The sequence below is a fragment of the Tursiops truncatus genome, chromosome X (genome assembly GCF_011762595.2).
Source record: "Tursiops truncatus isolate mTurTru1 chromosome X, mTurTru1.mat.Y, whole genome shotgun sequence".
NCBI lineage: Eukaryota > Metazoa > Chordata > Mammalia > Artiodactyla > Delphinidae > Tursiops > Tursiops truncatus.
In genome coordinates, this window is record NC_047055.1 from 103,508,876 (window position 1) to 103,529,354 (window position 20,479).

The 20,479-nt window shown below is 37.3% G+C and overlaps 1 protein-coding gene across 1 annotated transcript in view; it reads right to left on the reverse strand.

Moving 5' to 3' along the window:
* Window positions 1-20,479, reverse strand: part of IL1RAPL1 (interleukin 1 receptor accessory protein like 1) — a 653,815-nt gene that overhangs the window by 22,975 nt on the left and 610,361 nt on the right. Inside the window, exon 7 of the mRNA XM_073798899.1 lies at window positions 19,036-19,181. Within this exon, the coding sequence (XP_073655000.1) occupies window positions 19,036-19,181 (146 nt within the window). The remainder of the gene's footprint in view (window positions 1-19,035; window positions 19,182-20,479) is intronic.

Here is a 20,479-nt window from a genome sequence, read left to right on the forward strand (position 1 = left end):
GCATCATTCCTTATACAGTTAGCTAGAGCCTACCCTTGGAATGTCTTTTTTCTCTCCCCAACCAGATAGGAGGGTGGTAAGTTTTGTTTTATATTTTTTTCTATGAAGTAGGGAATATTCATAAGTGGTATGTTTTTTTTTTTTTTATTTGGCTGCACTGGGTCTTAGTTGGGGCAGGTGAGCTCCTTAGTTGCGGCTCGCTGGCTCCTTAGTTGTGGCACGGGGGCTCCCTAGTTGTGGCACGTGGGCTCCTAGTTGTGGCACATGGGATACTTAGTTGTGGCATGCGAACTCTTAGTTGTGGCATGCATGTGGGATCTAGTTCCCTGACCAGGGATCGAAACTGGGCCCCCTGCGTTGGGAGCGTGGAGTCTTAACCACTGTGCCACCAGGGAAGTCCCAAGTGGCATGTATTAAAAGACAATTTAAAATAATGACAGTAATCAAATAAAACATGAATCTATGAATTTATATTAATTATAAACAAATTAATAAAAAGGAAAGCTCTCCTTTAGGGCAGAATGCCAACTGGCAAATACAGAAGGAATAATAGAGTTAGAAATCACCATTTTTCCACCATCCTAATAATAATTGACTCAGGCAAGAATTATCAACAGAGGCTAAAGTTAATGGGTGAAAGATTGATGAGGTAGGGTATTCCTACTGTCTTAAAGTACCTCCCTACTGATTATTTATTAATGATTAAGGGAGAAATCTTAAGGAAGTGACCAAAATTAGCATTACCAGTAATGGGACAAATTGACATCGTGTACCTCCTGATGTAATGCATTAAGAAGGTATAATATCATCTATGCAGTATTCCAGCCACATATAAGTAAATATCCTAAAAAGGAGTAAAAAATAAAATCTGGTTTCTATTCTTTGAAAATGTCAATGCCATGAAAGACAAAGAAAGGTTGAGGAACAATCCCAGATTAAAAGAGACTAAAAAGACTTGAAAACTAAATGGATTGCATAATTCTGGATGGAAAATGTGGTAAAAGGATATTATGGGAATACCCTTTGAAATATGAATATAGACTACATATTAGTGAATAGCATTCTATCATTTTCAATTTTCCTAAATTTGATAAATATACTCTGGTCTTATCAGAAAATATCCTTGTTTTTAGGAAGATTCATGTTGAAGAATCTAGTCATGATGTCTGCAATTTACTCTCATGTGGTTCAGCAATAATATGTGTTTGTATACATAGTGTAGCTCTATCTTTTTATTTACCTAACTAGATGAAGAGAGATAAGGCAAATGTGGCAAATGTTAATAACTGGTGAATCTAGTTGGAGAGGCTATATGGAAATTACGGTAAGATCACAATATTGCAAGTGTTATTGTAATTTGAGAATATTTTGGGTTGATTATTTTGGATTAAAGTTATTCACAACTATTCTATTATAATCTTTGCAAAGCCTTCAGTTTAATCTTCCAAAAACATGTCCTCATCTTGGAATTTTCTTCAGTAATTGTTAGCTGATTTACATTGCTCATGGGAAAAAGTCCAAACCCCTTGTGTTGGCATTCAAGGTCCTTCACTCCTTTAATTGAAGCAGCTGATTAACCTCCAGCAGGAATTATCCCTCCAATGTGAATTGAATTTGACATATGTTTTCCCAATTCTGTACCAACCTAGAATTTCTTTCCATTTATCAAAACCCTACCAATCCTGCAAGGTAAGGCTAAGATCTGTACTTTCAGTGAAGCTTTTCCAACTAAAAGCAATTTGTCTCCTTAGAACCTGTATTTTCTGTAGCTTTTTTGATGACTTATCATACTGTATTATACCACTAAGTGTTGTTCATGATTTTACATGATAAACAATTGCTTTACCTTAGGGCCTCCCACTTTGCTTCTTCAAGTCTTTGTTCATAGAACACTTTTGCAACTCGGTCCACTGACCACTCATTCCAAGTCACTAACCTGTGGCTGTATCCACTTTCCTTTCTCTATTTTTCACTATAGCATTTATCATTATAGAACATAGTATTTAATTTTCTTATTAATATATTTATTATCTATTGTCTATCTCCTCCCACTGGAACTTAAATTCCATCAGGGCAAGTTTTTTTTGTCTATTTTGTTCATATTTTTTAACTGATTCTCTCTCAAGTGCCTTGAAAACTATCCGACACATAGTAGGAGCTCAATGAATATTTGAATAAATGGATGACTGGATAAGAACAAATGTACTTTGCTAATGAAAAGTTAGATTTTTGTGCATTCCCACTCTAAAATGACAAGAATATCTCTGTGAGCCATTTTTCCAGACAATGTGTCATGAGGTTCAAGCAACTGATGGGGTATAATTATTAATACACAGGCTATTAGTTTGATGATAAAACTTCATTCTATAGAAAAGTGGTCAACTTCACAGTACAGATTTAAAAAGGATTCTTTCATCCATAAATCCAATGACAACATACATAATCTTTATAGACTTAAAGAATGAGGAAAGTATTGTTTTACATCTTTGATATTATTACTCATTTTTGTCTTTTCACTCACTCATTCACTTTCTTTTTGTTTTGTAAGTGCGTTAAATGTACCAGGTGTAGTGCTTTGGGTTCTAGTGATAAAATGATGGATGGAATATGCTCCTTGCCTTAAAGGAGCTTATGTGTAGTTGTAGAGTCAGGCATGCAAGGAAATATTTAAAAACAAAATAATAAGAGCTAATATTTATTGTGCGCCTAAGTGTCACTCTGCTAGGCTTTTTATATGGGTGTAAAAAATGCTCTACTATAAGAATAATAACCAAGGACCGGGTGAGCAACTCACTCAGGGTGTTTGTGTGTGTATTTGTGTTTCTGTTGGGGGATCTTAGAGATAGGGATCAGACACTATGTGGCACAGTACAGGACAGTGGCTGCAAAGGAGTTTGGCAAGTAGTTTGGTGTGGAGTACGGGGAAAGCAAGTGGATGGTGTGATGGGTGATGGTAGGCAAATTCATGCTCTGATTTCTCAGCTAGAATATATTTATCTTTTTTTTTTCCTTTTCCAAGCAGCTAGCATGCACCTTGAAAATAAATATTTGTTTGAAGGATTCATGGTATCAATTAAGTCAGGTTTCTTAAAATTAGGTCAGAAAAATAGGACAATGATTCTCCCTAGTGGAAAACTGACATATATTTTCAAAATGTACCATATGGTATTACTAACACAGACAGAGCTTTATCTCTGAAAACATTTCCCCTTTGGATTCTGAAAGCAATGTTTGAAATAGGTCTATCCAAAGACCATAATGTGGTCTGTACACAGACTATTAGGTTTTTGCACACACAGACACATACAAAGTATTCAGATGGGGCCTCCGTCATCTTAGATCTCGTACAACTTAGCATGATGGGGAGAAGCCAGACAAAGAAAGATACTGCTATAATAAACAACTAAATGGGCCTCAAGTGACCAGCTTAGAAGACAGGGCCATTGTATATCAAGGTGTCAAACCTCACTGATGACTAAAAGAAAACCTCTTAGAAGAAAAAGTATTTGTTTTACCTCTACTAGGAATTTCCTTTTCAACATGTCATACAAATAGACAGTCACAGATGGAATGTTACAAAACGCCTCTGGAGAGAAAATTGTCAGAGGGAACGTGGCATTGCCATTTTACTCCTTTTTGTTAAGGGCTGCAGTGTTTATCCTAAAAGCAATCCTCCACCAGAGGATATGTAGTCACAGTTAAAAGAATTTGGTCTTCCACTGGGAATGCTTTGGACTGGCCAAAGAACCCAGAACATCTGGACTGCTTAGATAACCAATAGAAGGAACCATGCTCTCGACAGAAACACTGAACACTTCTAAAAAAAATCGTATGATGATCTGTAGTATAGTCAGTATATTCAGTTGTTAAAAATCGATTTATAAAATATTTTACACATGTAAAAACGGAGTTATTGCAATATACAGAATGGGATGCTTTGATAAACTTTAGAATTTTATGTTATTATTATAATTTTCTTCCCTTAAGATTTTAACTTATTTCATAATTATTGAGAGCATTAGGATAAAACGTGTTCAGCAAAAGCTGTTTCTCTCATGAGACAAGTTTCATTCAAAATCTTGGTGAGGGCTTCCCTGGTGGCGCAGTGGTTGAGAGTCGCCTGCCGATGCAGGGTACGTGGGTTCGTGCCCCGGTCCGGGAAGATCCCACATGCCGCGGAGCGGCTGGGCCCGTGAGCCATGGCTGCTGAGCCTGCGCATCCGGAGGCTGTGCTCCGCAACGGGAGAGGCCACAACAGTGAGAGGCCCGCGTACCGCAAAAAAAAAAAAAAAAAAAAAAAAAATCTTGGTGATTCCACAGAGCTAGAGACTATTAAGGCAAAAACAATAATAAAACCGTATGCTGGATCATTTCCCTCAAAGGACATAACAGAAAAATCCATTTCTTATCCCTTTTGAATCTTTTTTGACCACTCTCTGTTTTCTGAAAACATAAAAATGTTGAGGAAAATAGTGGTAAGTTTGCCTTCCTTTCTCATTTTGTAAAGAGATACTCATCAAGAATTTATCAACATTTAAGTTTTTTCTTTTTCTCCCATCAACCCTCTATGAAGGAATAGGCATGCTTTGGGAACTATCAATGGCAGAACCTACCATTCCTTGATTCCTCCTAAGGGAACAGTAAAAAGTTCCTTAAGCCACAACAAAGTTGAGAATAAAGTGGGTGGCTCATATGTTTTAGTGGCCTGTGTTGTCAGGATATATGAAAAGTCTGTCCTCAATAATGAATTCTCTTTTACCAAAACAGCGATAACACTGCCCTGCTTCACAAAGAGTAAGGCACTATCTTATTGTCTCACTCTATGTATTGATTTTTGGTGTGTGAAAATTAGCAGTGGTTTGAGAAAATGCAAAAGTCAAGGTGTCCCCTAACATGCAATGTTTTCTAATACAGACAGATATAAAGTGGAAGCAAGAATACATTCAAGGAAACAGATTTTTTTTTTTTTTTTTTTGCAGTATGCAGGCCTCTCACTGTTGTGGCCTCTCCCGTTGCGGAGCACAGGCTCCGGACGCGCAGGCTCAGCGGCCATGGCTCACGGGCCCAGCCGCTCCGCGGCATGTGGAATCTTCCCGGACCGGGGCACGAACCCGTGTCCCCTGCATCGGCAGGTGGACTCTCAATCACTGCACCACCAGGGAAGCCCAAGGAAACATATTTTAACATACTTTTAAAATGTGGAAATAACTTGATTTTATAGCAAACAGATTAATGGTAGGTTTCCTGTAAGAATTTTAAAATTCTTCAGACTGTATCAAAATACATTTATTTTTTCTCACCTTTTTTCCTGACTCTATAAAATGTTTACTGTAAAAATTTTGAAAATCATATAACAATAAGAAAAAGAAATTAAAGGTCACATGGAATCAGACTGCCCTGAGATAACCACTATTACTACTTCAGTTAAAATTTTTTTAAATGCATCTCTTTCTAGTGTATTAGGTTTCAATTGAACTTAACAGGGGCAAGTGACCTATAGTTTTACATGCTAACACTTCAAAATAGCTTATATTTTGCCTTTTACTCTGGACAGTTTGGAATAGAGTTATCCAAGGTGGTTTATAATCTGTGTTTTGCTAAGAGCCCTTATGGCAAACTCTTTAGCCTAATTAATTTTTCATTCACCTGTCTGTTTACCCAATCATCATTTATAGATGCCTAGTTCAGCCAGGCAAGTCTAGCAGGAATTATTTAACACCAATAGGGAGTTTTTCTCTATATAAATAATAACCATGTTTTTTTTGCAACAGTTTACAAACATTCCCTGAAAAAGCAGGTTAAAACATAATCCCAGGGGCTTCCCTGGTGGCGCAGTGGTTGAGAATCTGCCTGCCAATGCAGGGGACACGGGTCCAAGCCCTGGTCTGGGAGGATCCCACTTGCCACGGAGCAACTAGGCCCGTGAGCCACAACTACTGAGCCTGTGCGCCTGGAGCCTGTGCTCCGTAACAAGAGAGGCCACGACAGTGAGAGGCCCGCACGCTGCGATGAAGAGTGGCCCCCGCTTGCTGCAACTAGAGAAATCCCTCGCACAGAAACGAAGACCCAACACAGCCAAAAATAAATAAATATTTTTAAAAAATCATAATCCCACTTTAGAGAAAATATGGATTTCAAATTTCAAATTTCATTTAGTCTAATTGCATTGTTTTACAGACAAGGAAGCTAAACTGGTCTGAGAACAGTTAAAAGTTGACAGACTTTCCTGGCAGACCAGTGGTTAAGACTCCGTGCTTTTACTGTAGGGGGTGCGGGTTTGATCCCTGGTCAGGAATCTGAGATCCCACATGCCACGTGGCAAGTTGAAAATATATTTTTTAATATTATCAACTTTTACGGGACTACTGAGTTGCCACTGACATTAATCTGCACAAGATGATGGCCAATACGGAATTCTGTTGTGACATCTTTAATGTATTCCTTTTAGCTACTTTCGATAGTGATATAGTTAAATAATATAGATGCATTTGTTCACTTGGGGAGAATCAGAAATGCACCCAAGCAGTTGTGAGTCATTACCTTGAAATGGTGAAGTAGTATAAATGAGTTTTCAAGTTATATTCACTTTATATTTCATACTAGAATTAGAATTCCAAACTGATCTAAGTCAGGCTGATCTAAGTATCATTCTTTAGCTTTTGATAATGGCCTCTTCCATTTTAGTTTCCATGAATTTGGTAACCATTACCAGTCAGTACTTTGATCTGCCATAGCATACCTTAAGGAATTATAATTTCTATTCTGCAGTTACAGGAACTTATCTAAAGATCTGAGTTAACTTTACAAACACTTAAAACTATAAGAAAATTCCTGGGAAGAACAACTGTTTCATTTCACTTTCAAGATTTGCAAAATGAGGTACAATGACTCAAAACTCTGAGAACCTATAAAATCTGATGAATGGGCTAATAGATACTATTAGTCACCCGGAGTTTAATATAGTCTTACAAGATTACTGCACTGTGGCTTAAGGACAATTAGTTAACAAATGATAAAAATGAAGAACAATGACATAAAGAGACTTGCTTTAGGTCACACACAAGTGAAGAGTCAAATACACTCTCAAGTAACTGTCCATTTCTTCATCCCTGTTCACAATTTTTCAGTCAATCCTCATTCATATCAAATTCTAATTCATGGTAATGATTCCTGGGTGACCTTTAAAATGACCTTTTTGTGCTTTCTTAAATATACCACTGGATTTCTTTTTGTGAAGTACAAACAAAATCTATTTTAATAGCATTTAAATGTCCATCTTTAATTTAGAGAAATCTACCTCCAGATATATCATCCTTCATAGAACACATGCTAAAAATAGTATATGTGCCCTAAAAATAGAGACTAATAGCTAACATATTTCTTACAGATGGCAAATGTAATTCTCAGCACTAAAATCTAATACAAGTTACCATGGAAATTTATTGGAAATCAACACGTTTTTTCCTAATATATGACCTCAGAGAGTAGTTAGCATTTTTTTATGTGTCACGTCTAACTTCTCACTTTACTGACCTGGTTGTCAAAGTTCGATATACAGGGAACTGCTTATTAAAAGTTATACCTTGCATTTTTGACCCAGTTGTGCCATTTCTCAACCGAGTGCAGGAATTCACAGCCATAAAAATGCACAGCCATCTTCCTCTCCCCAACAATGTTGCTTTCATGCCCCAGGACGGTGATAGACATCCTGCTGGCAGCAGTGACTCAACTACTGAGGACAACTAACCCAGTGCCTTGCCCAGAGCTGGAACTTAATTCATCTTTAGTGAATGGGAATGATTTATTGCTTTCTCATACAACAGCATTATATGAATCATCTTTAACCAGCAGTGAAGTGAGACTTTGAGCAGGATATGAAGAATTGTCAGTCAATAGGTTGTCCTGACCCAGAAATAATGAGAATATTAAGGTAGTTCTGAGAAGTAAAAGTGAATGGTGTGTTGGTGGGTAGTGGCCATGGATATGCTATTCTGCTTGTGATCTCTGATCACATATGTGGAATTGTGCTATGTGCGTGCCCAATGATATCTGTAGGCTTCTTGCAAATATCTTAAACTGAATTATTATTTTCTAAAGTGCCTGTGTGTTACTTTCCAAGACAAAGATCTGAGTTCCAGTGAATTCCCTCTGCTCTCACTGTAGGTTTACTTGTGTTTTTACAACCTCTTTAGATGCTAGAAAGACGCCTGTAAAAAATGATTTGAACTTCTGAACACATAGAAACTGTTTATCCAGGTTCTGTTACTGTGTTATTTTTTTCTTTGCCTGTTTTGCGATCATATCATTGACCAATAATATGTGGAGGTTCAATCTTCACACTGTCTGCCCTTCCTTACTACACATAATTGAAATTTAGCTGAATACAAGTGTTTAAAACAGGAAATTAGGGCTTCCCTGGTGGTGCAGTGGTTGAGAGTCCGCCTGCCGATGCAGGGGACACGGGTTCGTGCCCCGGTCCGGGAAGATCCCACATGCCGCGCAGCGGCTGGGCCCGTGAGCCATGGCCGCTGAGCCTGCGCGTCCGGAGCCTGTGCTCCGCAACGGGAGAGGCCACAACTGTGAGAGGCCCGCGTACCGCAAAAAAACCAAAACAAACAAACAAACAAACAAAAAAAACCCAGGAAATTAGCAGTACTTACTGCCCATCATATATCTTGTTCCTCCTTGGGAACTGCTATTTGCACAGGCTGAACACTGTATACAGCCTATTTGCATAGATTGAAATATATGTATATATCCATATATAGGTTGTTGAGACATCCCTAAGTGGATTTCCTTTTTAAAAAGGGATATGGAGGAACTGTGTCCAACAATGAAGGCCCTCTTCATTTAAGAGGTTAATTATTTAATACTTGAAGACAGTGCTCTTTCAGACATCTCTCTGAGTAGCAAATGTGTTCTATAAAGCACAATTTCATTGAATACATGAGGCAAGTAACCTCATTAAGACTAGATGTGAGGGCAATGTACAAACGTTCAAACAGATTCAAAGGTGTTGACCACGTAAAAAGAATGAGGCAATTAGTTAGAATTAGTCCCAGTGACTGGCTATACCCCTATTTCATTCCTCTGTGATGGCAACAGTGAACTCAAGAGAGCTAGTTGCTTTTCACCTGTTAGATTCTACCAAGTTTATTAGAGTACCTATTGCCTAGGCAAAGACCTTGGTATGCCAACTGTGGTCCACAGACCAGCAGCATCAAGAAACTTGTTTGAAATTCAAATCTGGAGTTCACCTCAAACTAATGATTTTTTTGCTGCACCACGCGACATGTGGGATCTTACTTCCCCAACCAGGGATCGAACCCATGCCCGCTGCAGTGGAAGTGCAGAATCTTAACCGCTGGACAACAAGGGAAGTCCCAGATGAGTGATTTTGAATCACTTTTTAACAAACTTCCTAGGTGATTTCTGTGTACTGTAAAGATTGCGATAACAACCACAACAGAAGATGGTAAAGCACTGCTCTAGGGACTTTGGGTTGACTTTCCAAGAGTGGTGTAGGGGAGCAAATTTTGCCACCCCAAAATGTGTCTCTTTGGTATGAGGATCAACTTAGTCTGGTTCTTTTTTATTTTTTCCGGTACGCGGGCCTCTCCCTGCTGTGGTCTCTCCCGTTGCGGAGCACAGGCTCCGTACGTGCAGAGTCAGCGGCCACGGCTCACGGGCCCAGCCGCCCCGCGGCACGCGGGATCCTCCCAGAACGGGGCACGAACCCGTGTCCCCTGCATCGGCAGGCGGACTCCCAACCACTGCGCCACCAGGGAGGCCTTAGTCTGGTTATTTTTAAGAAATAGAAACTCAGGAAGTTTTTCTTTTTACATCTGTCTTAGTTGCCTAAAATAATTTAAATAAAGGACCTGTTCCCAGAATAGAGCTATCACCAGAGATATCTGCAAAGATCGTGGGCAAAGGTGTGGTGAGGTAGACCCAGCTTGCCTTTAGGACCAGTGGGAATATTCTCTCTGGTGTGTGCATTACAGATAGGGTTATTTTTAGATCTCTAGATGGTCATGCCATAATTAATTTGTAAAAGAGCTCTATTTACTCAGCTTAAAGTAAATGCTTACATAAATTATTTCTAAATGTCATAGGAACTAACGCAAATGTTTTTTAACTTCATGTGATCTATGATTAATCTTTAGTCAATAAAAGCAAATTTAAACTTACTGGTTTAATTAAAACAGGTGTACCTTTAGAGTTATCAGCATTCAGTACAATACTTTTATTCTACCTAGGTTTACTAAAAGTCAAATAAGTTCATGTTATCTCTGCTACAAAATTTGTCAACAAGAAAAATAACTTAAGATGGTTAACTGCTTTAATGTCTCATAAAACCTTTAGGGGTAATCTAAGTGCAATTATTAAAAACAAATGTATTAAATAGATGTAAATGAGATAAGAGTTTTCAGGTGAACTTTCTAAAAGGATGATTGTTTACTTAAATAGGTCCCCAAATCTTTCTGGTAACTTAACACCCTTAGGGTTTTGCTAGATCAAATTAAATGATGGAAATTCATTAAATATCTAGATCATTTCCAAATAAGATAAAATAATAAAACATTAATTATTGGACATAGTCTTATCTACTTTTGACTTCCTATTGCGGAGAAACTAAAGATGAATTTCAGTCTTTTAGTAACCATGTCTTGTGCCACATTGAAAGATTGCACTATTTAAAAGGGCATATATTTCTAGAAATTATAAAAGGTATTTATAGGCACAATATTGTAAATCAACTATACTTCAATAAAAAATTAAAAGAGCTGAAATTTTTAAAAAAGTGTATTTATAAATTTTCCACACCACAAAATGCTAATGTAGGTTCACAATTATTTCTTTGTTTTCGCTAGAAATTAAGGTTTCTAATTATTACATGTGATTAAGGATACTAGAGATAATAAGGGAAACAATTCTGTATGCAAGGGAAGTAAAATGTATTTTTGGGTAAGAAAAGGCATGAGATAATGGAGGTGCATTTTGTTGAGAGAAATAAAAGTGATTTTTGTCCTAGAGCTGATTATTTCAAACTGGGAAAGAGAAAAAGGGGCAAATTAAAGTGGCCATAGAAAGTTGTAGAAGTTTTGTGAAAAAGGGATCTTGGGAAAGAAATTTTATGTGTGATCAAGCTGGCTAAGATGGGGATAAATTTAATTATGTGAATAAATTTCAGTATCAAAGGTACACTTGTACAAAATTAGAATTTGGTTTTGCTTTCTGTTAAAAGCACAAAGGTTTTTTTTTAGATCATTGGTCTGCTCTTAATAAGCAATTGTAAACAAATATTTTCTTTATCATTAATGGCATCTGTCTAGAAAAACAAAAATTCTATGTTTTATCTTTATCAGGTCTCTGATTATTTAGGAAAGAAACCCGAGTCTCTTCAAATATTATAAGAGCTAAGTTGTTTTACAACTATTTAACTTTCTGTATTTGCCTGTGAAGTCTTTGTCATTCTGATTAAGTGAATAACTAAGTATTGTTTCATAGTGACCTAGGATCCTATTTGACAAGTGTTTTAAAATTTTTTGATATTTTTGACAAACTTCCCACAAGTAAAATTCTGATGAAGTCTTATTGACCTGGAAATAATTTGGGGGTTTTCCAAAAGGCCCCTGGAATACCTCAAAATATTTGCTTTCTCTCCTTATAAAAGAGAGATATTAAACTAATTAGGCTTATTGGGTATGCTAAATGATATGGGAAGCATTGTCAAATAAGTGATGATAAATGTTCTTAGGTTATATTATTTGGGTAAATGTTATTAATATAAATGTTCTAGAAATTATATAAAATTCATAAAATTCAGATATTTCCTGGTACAACGTTATTAGCCATAATTCTAGTTATTATCTTAAAACTTTATGTCACAGAAATAATCAAATTTCCTTTTCAATTGCACTACAGTGAATCAGATCTTTAACCATGCCATTTTAAGACTTTTGTCATTTATTGACAATTATTGTTTTACTCTGATGCTTTTGCAAACAAAACAAAAACTTCATCTTCAAGAAGATCCATAGAAAGGACTTTTTGACAATGTATCCTTCTGATAACTTTCAGATGATACCACTGAATTGGGTAAGAAATTATAGAACTCTAATCAAAAAACTGATGGCTTCACAAAACTGCTAACAAAAGATAAGAGCAACAAGAATTAATCACATGGGACTGAATAAATTGATGAATATGATTATAATTTTGACTTTTTTGTCTGAACTATAACTACATTTTTAATCTTTGTTTTTCAGATATAAGAAAACCTTTAATCTTACACTATGACATAACAGCAATTTGGTAAGTTATATCTTTATAAGCAGAATTGAAACATTTATATTTTTCTCCCTACCTGATCCCTCCAGAATTCAGAAACTCATGGTGAATACTCTTATTTTCAGGGCATTCTAGTTATATTTACATAAGTTCAATAAGAATCTGTTCTCCTTGGAACAGGACACAATTGGAAATTTGTTATATTACCAAGGTTTTCACTGGAATGTCTTATTTGAGAGAGACATGCATAGACTCAGATATGACCAGACAGCTTTAAGGAACTAAGGTTGACTTTATGGAGCCAATAAGGCCCTTTGGAAAAACAGCCTGGCACCTTGCTTACAGGGTTCCCGGCAGCCTTACCAGGGGAGTAAGGCAGGTCACTTCCTGGCAGGTGCAGGAACCTCAGGATATTTGGGGGACCTCAGAAAGTGAGGAATTCACCCAAAGCTACAGGTATTACAGGCAAGCATGATGGCGAGTGTTTGGCTTGCCTTCCTCGCCTCGGGGGCATTTAAAAGTTCAATCTGGAGATTCCTTACTGAACTTTAACCATCCCGTACATCACATTTATGTGATGATGTACAAGTTAAAGATATAAGAGAGAAGTACAAGTTAAAGATCTTTATTAAGAATTTAACATTTAGTTAGGAAAACAAACAAAATAAAGGACTTCCAATGACTATGCCCATATATAAATTAAATACTAAGAGCTCTGGCCCACATGGTTAACAGGAATGATAAAAACTGAAGGGCTTATCATTCTCGGCTCTCAATATGGGTGTGGTCCTGGATCATTCCCTTGTTACTTATTAATTGAGAAATAAGCTAATCATCAGCTAAGAGTGGTCCTTTTCTTTCCTAACAAAGATGCTGCTTGGATATTCCAATTCACACTTAGGAAAACAATAACCAAAAGGACTGAAAGGCAAAACTATGCTACGTTACAAATATCCATGCTGTAGCTGATCAAGAAAAACTGGGATCAACAGACCTTTGAAAAGATATTCCACTGTTGAGGCAAAAATAACTTGGAGTTAACCTCACTTAAATCATATATTCTATATCTGAGGAAATAGCTCAAAAGTTTAGTTTTCATGCCTGTAATTTTGGTGGCAGTCAAATAATCTTGTTGCAATGTCCATATCAAGAAACTCAAAGGTACAAAATCACTAGTACCAGACAATTTGTGCTCTTGGCATCCATAATAGCCTCCAACGTGGTTTTTATTTGTTTATTTGTTTTGGTGTTAGTTGCCAAGAAAAAAAAAAGAATTGAGGTCAGATTAAATGTCTTACATAACTGAGGAGCAGAGAAGCAAGAAAAATGTTACAGGATAGAATAAAACTTTGACTTCAAAATGTCAGATCTTATCCAAAGAGAGAATTTGTTAAACCTGATGGCTCTGATTTGGAGATGCTGCAGCAACATAACTAAAGTTCTTTAATATTTTGGCATTGCACAAGCAAAGAAGAGGGACAGAATATACCCTCCGAAAATATGCCTCTTTGATATAAACATTATTTAAGGCTGATTATTTTTAAGAGACAGCAGACACAGGAGAAGCTCTAAAAACCGAGTAGAAGTTACTCTTTGTAAGAGATATTTACATTTATAAAAGAAATCCTCATTTGTAAGGGTGTTTCCCTTGCTGTACCAGGGAGAGGATGACTCTGAATCTCCAGAAACTCATCAGTGGAGAAGGCAGAGAATTAAATCTGCAGAACAACCATGCCCATGGTTACTGTGCTTTTCCGGGCCACCTCCCTGCTCCCCAACACCTTGTTTTGTCTTTAGCTGGAGATGGTAATTAAGGTGCTGGCTTGGGCCACTTCAGGGAGTTACTCAGCTTTCCTGGGTTCTCCCACGTATACAGGAGGAATATATGCTATTAAATTTATGTTTGTTTTTCTCCTGTTAATCTAGCTTTTATTACACGGTGTGTCTCAGCCAAGAACCTAGAAAGGTAGAGGGAAAATGATTTTTCCTCCCCCACAGTAACGACTCAGTAAAAGTGACTCTTCTGTGGATGTCTACTCAGTTTTTAATGGGTCATGGTCTTTTTAGGGAGATGCAGCCATAAAGAGATGTAGGAGGTTTTGATGTCTGGGCAAAGTTTGGCTTTTCCATATTCTGAAATCTATGGTCGAAGATGTCAAAGGATGAGCCCCGAGAGAGCTTTAAACAGTTCTACAGTCTTACTGTATCTCTCAGCAAATAAATGCACTAGGTAAATACCAACAAGGATAGGGGCACAGAGTACAAAAATGATTCATTATAAGAAGGGATAAGGACTCCACTGGGTCTAAATTCATCTGGCTTTAAAACAATGCGTCCTAAATGATGTACATGTTAATTACATTACTAAAGATATTCCGAGGACTAGGGAGTTTATAGAGCAAGTCTAATTCCCATTGATTACACTCTTTGGAGGGAGAGAGGGAGGGAGGGGGAGAGAGAGACTGCACATGCAACAATTAAAATGGGTTTGAGGGGGAATAGAGAAAAAACAGATATTTATCATTATTAACTAGTGCTAGTCTCTGAGGTAGATACTTTGCCAGTCCCCAAACTACTTCGTGATGAATGAAGTGCCATAATACTGTAATCGATATATCTAAACATAACCATTCACAACAGGACTGTTAATGAACATTCCCTTAATGTGACAGCTTCAAAGCCAAATATTCCCTAGAAGCACAATTCTATCAATACATTAGAAGTGCTTAATATCAATGTAATTTAAAAAGCAGATGATGGCATTTCAAATTATATTGGTTCTTATTCCCTGTTCATTTAATTTTATGAGTGCCAGACACATAGTAGGTTCTTAACAATTATCATTAAATGCATGAATAAATAAATGAAGATCTCCTTTCGGACAGCACATTCAAACTAAAGTAAATCTGTTATAAAGAAAAATACAGAATCAACAGAACAAAATTGCTGGAGCTGCAGCTGACCATTTTAATGAACGATAAATTAGATTTCAGGGAGTTTTTAATGGAACACATTATTGCTGCATCCTAAATTAGCCAGAACATCATGTAGTTGGAGTAGAAAAATCATGTAATAGCTGCTAACGTTTACTAGGTGATAAATATGTGTCAGACATTGTGATACATATTGATATATATTCATTTATTAAATCCTCATAGCTACTCTATATGGAAGGTACTATTATTATTCCCCTTTTACACAAGAGGAATTTGAGGCTCACAGAGAATAAGGGATTTGTCCAAGATAGCATAGCTAGTAAGCAGAGAGTAGGTTTCATACAGACAGCCTTGCTCCAGAGTCCAAACCCTTAAACATTAAACTACTTTGCTCCAGACAGTAAACATGTCCACGCTGTGAGGTCATCCAGAATTAGAGTATGGACGAAAAACTCAGCGGATGAGTAAGAAATTTAGGACTGCCTGATCGGTGCAAGAGGGGCTAGCCCAGAGGCCAGAGCACAGTGCTGCTGAGTACCCATCTGGAGAATTGTTTGTGTTAGAGAAATGGAAAACGTAAAAATGAAAGGAAAATAAAAGGGCGGGGTTTTGGAGGGAAACTGAAGGTCAGTGTTTGATGTGTGGTCGAATCGGGTAGCAGCAATTAGGAATCTAAGCAAAGACATCTGGGTAAAAGATTCAGAGACATATATGGAATTCAATTCAATAGGCAATGGTGGAGACAAGAAATAGCACAGTAGTGAATGTTGCTCTACTCTTTGCTTTGGTTCTTTTTGGAACAAGGATCTAACCCTCAAGCTTGTCAGGCCAGGGACTAGAGTGAGGAATAAGAGGCAGGGTAGTCATACACTAATATGGCCCCATGGCCCTTTGTCTCTGTTTCACTGTATAACCTAGTTCTCTGTATAGCATGTGACATGATCCTAACTGTCCAAGTACCTTCCCTGGCTGCAGGAATCAACAACTCTGAATATTCCCAAGCAAGGATTTTCCTTTTCTTTTTTTAAAAATTTATTTATTTTATTTTTGGCTGCGTTGGGTCTTCGTTGCTGCACGCGGGCTTTCTCTAGCTGAAGTGAGTGGGGGCTACTCTTCGTTGCGGTGCGCGGGCTTCTCATTGCAGTGGCTTCTCTTGTTGCAGAGCACAGGCTCTAGGCGTGCGGGCTTCAGTAGTTGTGGCACGGGGGCTCAGTAGTTGTGGCATGGGGGCTCAGTAGTTGTGGCTTGCGGGCTCCAGAGGGCAGGCTCAGCAGCTCAGTAGTTGTGGTGAATGGGCTTAGTTGCTCCGCGGCATGTGGGATCTTCCTGGACCAGGTCTCAAACCCGTGTCCCCTGCATTGGCAGGTGGATTCTTAACCGCTGCGCCACCAGGGAAGCCCCTCAAGCAATACAGTAACACATCTGGTCATTACATAATTGCTAGCATGACAGCAATTTAACTCTTTCAGGGACCCTATGATCAATGACTCAAACTATCAGCTCACATGTGCTGTGTCTTGACCTTCTGAACCTTTCAGGGCTGGGGAACTTGCAGTTATGCCATCTGTTAACTAGAGTCCTTTGTTTTTCCCCGTAGATGGTTGGGGTAGACCATTCCACACTGCTGTCATTGTGAATTGATGACTTATTTGCTGCAGCTCCCTTAAAAGGAAGGTGAACACTAACTTTAAGAGGGACTTTTGGAGAACATGACCTTGAAGAACTCTTTTTGGCTTCTTACTGCTTTTATTTTATTAAGAATAAAATGCTGTTGGCATAAATACATCTTTGAAAAACACTGTGGAAGATCTAAGTATTCAAGAGTGCTCTAACATTGTCCACTACTTTCTTCTTCATGTTTGGGGAATTAGACAGTATTGGAAAAGTTTTTTCAAACAATTTCCTTGATTCCTCAGTCATTTATTTTTGTAGTACTGGAAGCTTCTGTAGCTATGGGCAACTTAACCTTAGGCCACACATGCTAAAAATAGCGTGGGGCTGTGTGCCCCTTCCTGGCTGTGTGCCTGGCTGCTAGAAGAGAGCTTTAATAATTGTATCCTTCTTGGAAACAACCCAGCTTCCGTACTTTAACTGTCACTCCTACTTTGTCCTAAAAAGAAATATATGTTGCTCAAGAGAGTAACCAGAATGGTGCAAGTATTTTATCCACATAAAAGAAGAATGAATAAAAGGAACTAAAGAAGTTGAATCTAGGGAAATGAAGGCCCAGAAGGATTATGGTGACGGTCCTCAAACTTTTGAAGGGCTATTTTGGGGAAGAGAGATTGAAAGTGGGGTCAAGGAGTAGACAGACAGTGAAATAGGAATGCTTTGTAATAGTTATGTTTTTCCAAAGATACAATTGGCTTCCTTGAGGAGGAATGTGATCCAGTATAAGCTGACCGATCACTGAGGAAGATGTTATGGAGTAGTTCAATTACACATTTAAATTGCTTCCAACCGTGAGAAGCTATTTCTGTCCTTTTATATGTATAATATTTCTACTCTAAATCCCTTCATTGACTGAATATATGTGTTAAGCTAGAGAAACAAACAATCATGTTGCTTACTAACTGCTGCTTACCTTTTCCCTCTGTTAACATCCCCCCAAAAGTAAAGTATTTTAATATTATAGTCACCTTGACAACAGAAGTGTCTGTTTTAATAGCTTTCAGTAACATTATTCAAAGAGAATCTATTGTCCACTAAAGTGAGGGGAACAGTCTTCGGCATTCTCTTTCTTTTCCAACCTCAAAGAGTTTAGGATTAAACATGTGCTTTGAAATTAAAATCATTGTGAATTTGCTGAGTAAGAGAACATCCAGAAAGTTTTCACTTAGCATAATGTAGAAAAAATATATTTTTCTCTGCGATGTACATGAAAATTTTCACCAACTAAAAGGCATGGCTCAAATTTTACAATCGTCTATAATTTCAAACAATTCAATATCTATTTATATATATTTTTTCCCTGTGTGTAAGGTGTTGGGGTTGCCGTGGAATCAGATTTAGTGAATTGCTATTCATGAATAATAATTGACAAATAATTCACTAGCGAATTATTATTAATCATGGGAGGATATTACACATGTGAAACTTATCCAAGGCAGAAAAAAAGTCAAAAACAACTACAATGGGGAATCCATTGGACATAATTCTTACACTCAAGGAACAACCTTCCAATAAGGAGCACAATCTTTGACTTAAAACTGTCCTGGTTATTTTTAATTGGTTTGCCTATATCTAATAATAAAGAGTAGCATCTAACTAAATACTTCCTGTGTACAGGCTCCATGCCAAGCTCTTCACATTTACTGTCTTCTTTCATCCTTAAAACACACTGAAGAGTTGATATTATTATTTCCCCATTCCATATTATCAGAAAACTGAAGCTTAAGGAAGTTAGATATCATTCCTAAGGTTATACAGTTGGTATTGAAACAGAGCAAGGGGGACTTCCCTGGTGGTCCAGTGGTGAAGACTCCCCGCTTCCACTGCAGGGGGAATGGGTTCAATCCCTGGTGGGTTTGATCCCTGGTTCAAGAACTAAGATCCCGCATACCATGAGGCCCGGCCAAAACAAACAAACCAACAAAAAAACAAAGCAAGGAATCTGAGTTTGACTCTAGTGTATGAGCTAGTCACCTATCTGCTGTGTTACATGTTTTGATGGCCCTAATGCTAATGTAATTATTTTATTTAGAATAAATTTACGTAAAAACAATTAAAGAACTTTTTGCTTCCCAATTACTTCCCTTCCATTAAAGGTTAAGTCAACCACTCAAGCTTAGAAGGTTACACTCACCCCGTTTGTGAAGGAGAACACTGGCATGCCGACGTCCATTTCCATTTTCAACATAACAGGAGTAATTTCCCAAGTCACCTTCTTCTACAGAGTCCACAATTAATGAGATGGAAACTTCCTGTTCCCCAAGATGCTCCTTGAGGATTCTAAAATATAAAGCAAAACGAAACAAAAAACCCCACACAAACATACACATACATGAAAAAGAAAAACATTTAGATGAATCTGAATCTGATGTGAAAAAACCTACAGCATCTGTGCTTCAAATTTGGTCATGGATTAATGCTATCTTAATTAAATTATATCATGCCCTTTTCTTCTTCACTTCTAATAAGGAAGCTTGTCTTTATAGATGCTAATTAAGTTGCAGTTAATTATCTCTCTTAGCAGGACAATCACACTATCATAATAAAGAGGTGAGAGAGACCTTGAAGAAAAGTTTACAAATTGCTTTCCCTTTAAGAAGAAATATGATGTAAGGGTGAGATAAGAAATTCTAATGTCTTCGCTGGAGGACTAATTATCTACCAGGTTAATTTAAAAAAAATAAAAGGAAGAATAGAAAATGTCTGAGCTATTTTGACATTTCAATTGAAACCTCTAGCCTATTTTTTTTTAATGGTGCAAATCAATTCCTATTTTAAAAGAAACATGAAATTACAAAACTGTAGACTAAATGTTTGATGAAGTGTTTAATTCTGACATTTAAAATTAATGGTAAACGCTCATTAATCTCAGTGTCAAGGATTTTAGCAATCTTTTTAGAACAAATGGAAAACTTCAAAGTAAGCCTCCCTTTCCTTGCTCACAAAGTTTCCACCTCTACCCTCCCACCTGCTTGGTAACTCATCTCTGCACAATACTTCCTAATGCAGAATTAAAGAAAAATACCTTTCTAGAACATTCCCTGAGCACCCACAACAGGAGAGAGGGGAAAAGTTAGGAGGTTTATTATCCTTCTTTAACCTTAGCATTTCAGAGTGTATGGGTATGAGATAATAGTGAAGTTCTGAACATGAGAAATGGCAGAGGAACATTTTAGTACATACTGGAGAATTACTCATCTGGGCATTTCAGAACCCAACTGCAGTGCAATATTCTTGTGTATTTGTTGCCAGGAAGAAAATTCCAGTAGAAATAATCTTATATGACAGTTCTATAGGTTTTTATTTTCTATCGAAAACCTTTTTCTCTTATATCTTTCATCAAGTTTTAAAACTCCTCACATTTAAGAAGAAGAATTTAGTTAAAATGCTCATATATACCCAGAAGAGGCGATCTTTAGATGGGAGAATGTTTACAATTGATCAGTATTTTGATTCACTTATAGCTTATTTATTAATATATTTGCCAATTTACATTATGATTAAAAATGAGTATCTGTGTATAAGCCTACTTTGGGTCATAATTGAATACCTCAATATTTAGAAGTAAATGAACAAAT